The following is a 5,067-nucleotide window of genomic DNA, read 5'->3' as shown; positions in this document are numbered from 1 at the left end:
ATATGGTAGTATATGAAATTTATATACTGTAAATATGTATAATTCTTATTTATGTATAATTTTTTTAAAGCCATTATTATTTAGTTTGCCTGACAGTTATATATGCAATGTGTTAAGAACAATTGGGCTACAAAAAAGATGACAAAAGAGAAAGTACTGTAAAGTGTAGACAAGAGAAATATTCACGATCTCTGCGAAGAATTACAAAAAGTCGCGCCGATTGCCGATTACACACAGTACAATCCCTAAAAATTTGTTAAATGACGAAACTACCCCTCTGGCTTCTCAATACATTTCATTTTATCTGGCCCTGCACATTCCATTTTCAGGGTCGCACACTCCGCAAATCCACTCTCTCACGGCGAATCCCATTTCGTACGTCTCTCTCTCTCCAATGTCGAAGTCCACGGCGGCGACGACTGTGTCTACGACTGCAATTAGACCAGACGAATACAAGCACAGTCCAGTCCACTACTCCGTCGCACTCGGCGATCACTCAACCCTCTCGAGAATCGTCTCAACCCTCCCTCGGCTCGCTGAACCCACTCAAATCCACACCGAGTCGGACTCACTCGCTCAGGAGAGAGTCGCCGACCAGATCTCCGCCGTGATCGACCGCCGCGACAACCCCTACAGAGAAACACCGCTACATCTCGCCGTCCGCCTTAACGACGCCGTCGCCGCCCGTACCCTTGCTGTCGCCGGTGCAGACATCTCCCTGCAGAATGCTATCGGTTGGAATGCTTTGCAAGAGGCGGTTTGTCGCCGCTGCTCTGAAATCTCAGTGATTCTCCTCCAGCACCACCACCTCTCCGCCTGGTCAAAGTGGCGCCGCCGACTCCCTCGCCTCGTCGCTGCTCTTCGCAGAATGAGAGATTTCTATATGGAGATTTCGTTTCACTTCGAGAGCTCTATTGTTCCTTTCGTCGGTAAAATTGCTCCTTCCGACACGTACAAGATCTGGAAGCGTGACGGCAATCTCCGAGCCGATACTTCGCTAGCCGGCTTCGACGGCTTGAAAATCCAACGCGCCGATCAGAGCTTCCTCTTTTTCGGAGATGGAGATCCAAGTCATGATATTCCTTCAGGTTCGTTGCTAGTACTCAACCGCGACGATCGCAAGATCTTTGATGCATTCGAAAACGCCGGAGCTCCGATGAGCGACGGTGACATTGCCGGATTCTGTTCTCAGACCAGCGTTTATCGCCCAGGGATGGACGTAACGAAAGCTGAACTCGTCGGAAGAACGAATTGGAGACGACAAGAGAAGACCGAGAGCGTTGGTGAGTGGAAGGCTAAAGTATACGAAGTCCACAACGTCATCTTCAGTTTCCGATCCCGAAAAATCGCCGGTGGCGATATAGACATTGCCGGAAGCGAGCAGGTTCTACCGCTAGAGCTCGAGGAGGACGCAGAGGAAGGCTTTCTCGTCGCCGAAAATCCACAGTTTGCCTTCTCCGATAGTCGTCGCCGGCACAGCAGCTTCGTTCGCGAGGACAGAGAGCTTTTCTCAATGTCGTCAAGGAAGAGCGTGGACGTTCCCTCTGTATCGATGTCAGAGAGGCGGAGGCCGCCTTTCGCGGCGGCGACGGCGGTGGTGCCACCGCAGACGAAAGAAAAGGAGTACGTGAAGAGTTTGCGTCCGTCAGTGTGGCTAACGGAGCAGTTTCCGTTAAAGACGGAGGAGTTGCTGCCGTTACTTGACATTTTGGCCAACAAAGTGAAGGCGGTTAGACGGATGAGGGAGTTACTGACGACGAAGTTTCCTTCGGGGACATTTCCAGTAAAGGTAAGGGTTAAATTTGGTAAACAAAGTGAATTATCAGATACTGATACTGTTGTAGGACCCACTTCACTGTTTTGTTTGCGAACCTTTGATTTCCTTTGTTTTGTTATTTTCACACAGTGTGTGTGTTAGCTTTTTGCTTTTGCTTCTTTTTATGCCGAACCAAACACGCACCTTGCGTGAGCATTGTGAGACAACGGGTCAGAGAAGAAGAAGCTTTAGAGGGCATGTAAAAAGTCAGAGTGATGAAACGTGGAGGGTAGGCTACAATTGATCAAATGGTGATCAGATTGTAGGGTCCTGATTATCTGAGAGGTCTTCATTGTTTATAGACATAAATGGGTTTGTGGGGCCTCCTTGTTTATCAACGGTTTGATGACCCCATGGAACGTTTAACTACCTTTAAACAAAGTAAAAAAAAAAAAACCACTACATGTCATGCGTGTTGAATTTTGCTTTGGTGGAACCTACTTTGAATTGATTTGCTTTGATGTTAGTGTGTGTGTTGTTGATGAATTTGATCTGACGGTGGGTGTTTGGTGGGACAGGTAGCGATTCCAGTGGTCCCTACAGTGAGGGTGGTCATAACATTCACAAAGTTCGTTGAGCTACCGTCTACAGAGCAATTCTATACACCACTCTCGAGTCCTCGAAACTTTGTCCATGGACAGTCCTCTAAGGAAGAAACTGAGGGGCATTTTTCAACGGCGTCGTCGGCGTCGGCGTCGGCGTCATCGTCATCTTCATCGTCTTCTTCCATGGCATGGTTGAGGCGAAGCAGCACCCAGTCAAGCTCAGCAAGCAAGCACCAACAGAGTAGTCCGGTGGTTCAGCAATCGGACCCGTTCACTATACCTAGTGGTTACACATGGAGTAGTTTTGATGACAAGAATCGGAAAATGAAAAAATCAAAGTCAACTAGTAGGAAATTTAAGTGAAAAAGAAAGTGGTTACAAGTTGAATATGATGGATGGATGGATGAGTTTTTGTGTGTGTTGGATCTGAGCTTGCAAATTAATGCAGTTGTAGATAAACCATCTAATTTTCAATCATTGTCTCTCTGAATGGGTTGAGAGAGATTATTACTTCATATTTTGGAGTATAATGTTGTTGCACTAGCTTTTGGCTCTTTGAGCCTATATAGTTGCATATTTTTTACTTGGGGACTCTTTACTTTGTCTCCGCAAGGACTTAATCGCTGCACCTTCTATACTACTTTTATATAATTTCTGTTTAGTTCGCGTTTACCATTCGTTAAATCGAGGCATGTGAGCTTTTGGCGAAAGTGTGACAAACTAACTATATACTCCATGGCTACTGATATTTGATCAGTATCTTGTTTATCTGGACCCGGTGAGATTGTGACAGTTCACTTTACTGTTTGAATGTGACAACACAAAATGTTGGTTATATACAATGTACGACTTGAACTGTAGTTTATTAGTGGATCTCAAGTTTATGCGTTGAATATTTACTTTGTTAATCAAGTATAGGCACACAAGACATGCAAGAATTGGGACCCTCCAATCATTACTGCAAATCTAAATCATTGCTTCCTCCACTATGTATAAGATAATTTGTTTGATCTATCTCGTTTGCCGCCTCCTCCTATTTCTTGATATGGACTTGGAAAAGCTTGTTTATCACTTTCTCACTGTTTGATGAAGAATTTGGGATGCTGAAAACAACTCAACGTGAATGGTTTAAAATCAGACTGCCAATTTTGCATCTCAAAAATCATTCCTTGGTATTTATTTCAATTAAAAATTGTAAATGGGGTGGTACAGATACGGACTTATCTTTCAATGGACGGGTATAGTACGAGTAGTTTTGCGTGATCCCGTCCTTGCCCAATTTAGTTAATAGTAATCTCGTACCTGATAATTTCTTCTGTGGTGGCTGTAAGTGAATATTGAAAGAACAATACATAGAGGATTATTTAAAGAGTTACTAGTTAGTTCAGTATAAGAGACTCTCACTATTATAAAATATAAAAATGATACTAAAAGATTATTTTATTATTCGAACTCACCTCCAAATAACGATGCAGCACTGCCATATAAACACAATGGAGCAAGCTCACCTCATTTCCAACCATATGCAGAAGATTCCAAATTGTTCACTTAGTCCAAGCCCTAGGCATATGTTTTTTTGGCAAAACAATGACCCAAAAACAAACACCAACAAAACCTACATAGCCATATCCATGGCGTCTACTCTAGCACAATCAACAATCGAAGGCGAGATAGGATCCAACTCTCGATCAGCAGACAACATTGATCCAACTCTCGATCAGCAGACAACATAGCAAAAGCATGAGCCACCCTATTATCGGAACGACGAACATGCCGCAAAGAGGCCACAAAGAACAAATGAAGCTCCATCTGAATATCAAAGCGAAAAGAAGTAATCTCTGTTGGACAAACTGAAACATCCTTCACTGCATCAACAACGCCCTTTGCATCGGATTCGAAACATACACAGTCATAACGAAAATGGGAAGCCCAAAGGATAGCACAGTGGCATGCAATCGTTTCAGCCATCAGCGTCGACGAAGCATAAAAAAGCCGAAACACAACAGCATGAAGAATAGTTCCCCAAAAATCACGAAACACAGCACCCCCACTTCCACGAGAAAGACTATGAAGAAACCTTGCATCAAAATTGCACTTAATCATCCCTTGATCAGGCGGAACCCAACTCACCCAGAATGTGAGAGAACAACCAAAATCAATTTTTTTCTTTGTTTTCTGGCCTCCTGAAATTTCCAAAAGCTTGCCACAGCTTTAGCCACCACATTCCCCAGATCCCATTCTTGGATTTCCAAATACACCACACACAAAACGACATCAAACCCAAAGCAATCGATTGGTCTGGTGAAGAAACAGCTCGAAACAGCAAAAAAGGCCAACCATCCAAAAAGGAGTGGAACGAAAAATTTGAAAAATCAAATTTAAACGGCGACAACTTCTAGACCTGAACAGAATGAGTGCAAGCAAACATAAGATGCACAATCAATTCCTCCGGCAACCCACATCGCGGACACATAGGAGAGTTCACACAACCCCGTAACAACAACGATAAACCAGTAGGCAAAGCATCACGACAACACCTCCAAATAAAATGCTGAATCTTGGAAAGAGTGTTACAACGCCAAACCGAATGCCAAGAAAAATTAACCTAAATAACAGGTAAAGGCTCAGGAGATGACAAAGTAAGAAAATAAGCCGAGCGAACAGGAAAATTACCCGTCCTCTCAGGCGCCCACACTTGAGTATTCG

The 5,067-nt window shown here is 43.9% G+C and overlaps 2 protein-coding genes across 2 annotated transcripts; one reads left to right on the top strand and one right to left on the bottom strand.

Annotated features, from left to right (window-relative positions):
* Positions 1-322: 322 nt before the first annotated feature.
* LOC132267166 (uncharacterized) lies at positions 323-3,257 on the top strand. The gene is made up of 2 exons (XM_059768244.1): positions 323-1,789; positions 2,335-3,257. Exons 1-2 carry the CDS (start codon positions 395-397, stop codon positions 2,722-2,724), a joined length of 1,785 nt encoding a protein of 594 aa, XP_059624227.1. The 5' UTR covers positions 323-394; the 3' UTR covers positions 2,725-3,257.
* A 742-nt stretch (positions 3,258-3,999) lies between these two features.
* Positions 4,000-4,823, bottom strand: LOC132282034 (uncharacterized). The gene is made up of 2 exons (XM_059783672.1): positions 4,763-4,823; positions 4,000-4,544 (listed from the first exon to the last, which is right to left on the bottom strand). Exons 1-2 carry the CDS (start codon positions 4,821-4,823, stop codon positions 4,000-4,002), a joined length of 606 nt encoding a protein of 201 aa, XP_059639655.1.
* Between the last annotated feature and the right edge of the window lie 244 nt (positions 4,824-5,067).

Source organism: Cornus florida, unplaced genomic scaffold, assembly GCF_030987335.1.
Source record: "Cornus florida cultivar Cherokee Brave unplaced genomic scaffold, ASM3098733v1 CherokeeBrave_3.0.0_Hap2_Chr01, whole genome shotgun sequence".
Lineage (NCBI taxonomy): Eukaryota > Viridiplantae > Streptophyta > Magnoliopsida > Cornales > Cornaceae > Cornus > Cornus florida.
This window is presented reverse-complemented; position numbering and strand designations above follow the sequence as displayed.

What these genes read in the sequence shown, in the direction of transcription:
- LOC132267166 (XM_059768244.1), top strand. Translation starts at nt 395, where the DNA reads ATGTCGAAGTCCACGGCGGCGACGACTGTGTCTACGACTGCAATTAGA. An exon ending in CGGGGACATTTCCAGTAAAG is followed by an intron (nt 1,790 to 2,334) that starts GTAAGGGTTAAA and finishes TTGGTGGGACAG; the next exon opens with GTAGCGATTCCAGTGGTCCC.
- LOC132282034 (XM_059783672.1), bottom strand. Translation starts at nt 4,823, where the DNA reads ATGTGGGTTGCCGGAGGAATTGATTGTGCATCTTATGTTTGCTTGCAC. An exon ending in CTTGCACTCATTCTGTTCAG is followed by an intron (nt 4,545 to 4,762) that starts GTCTAGAAGTTG and finishes TGGAAATTTCAG; the next exon opens with GAGGCCAGAAAACAAAGAAA.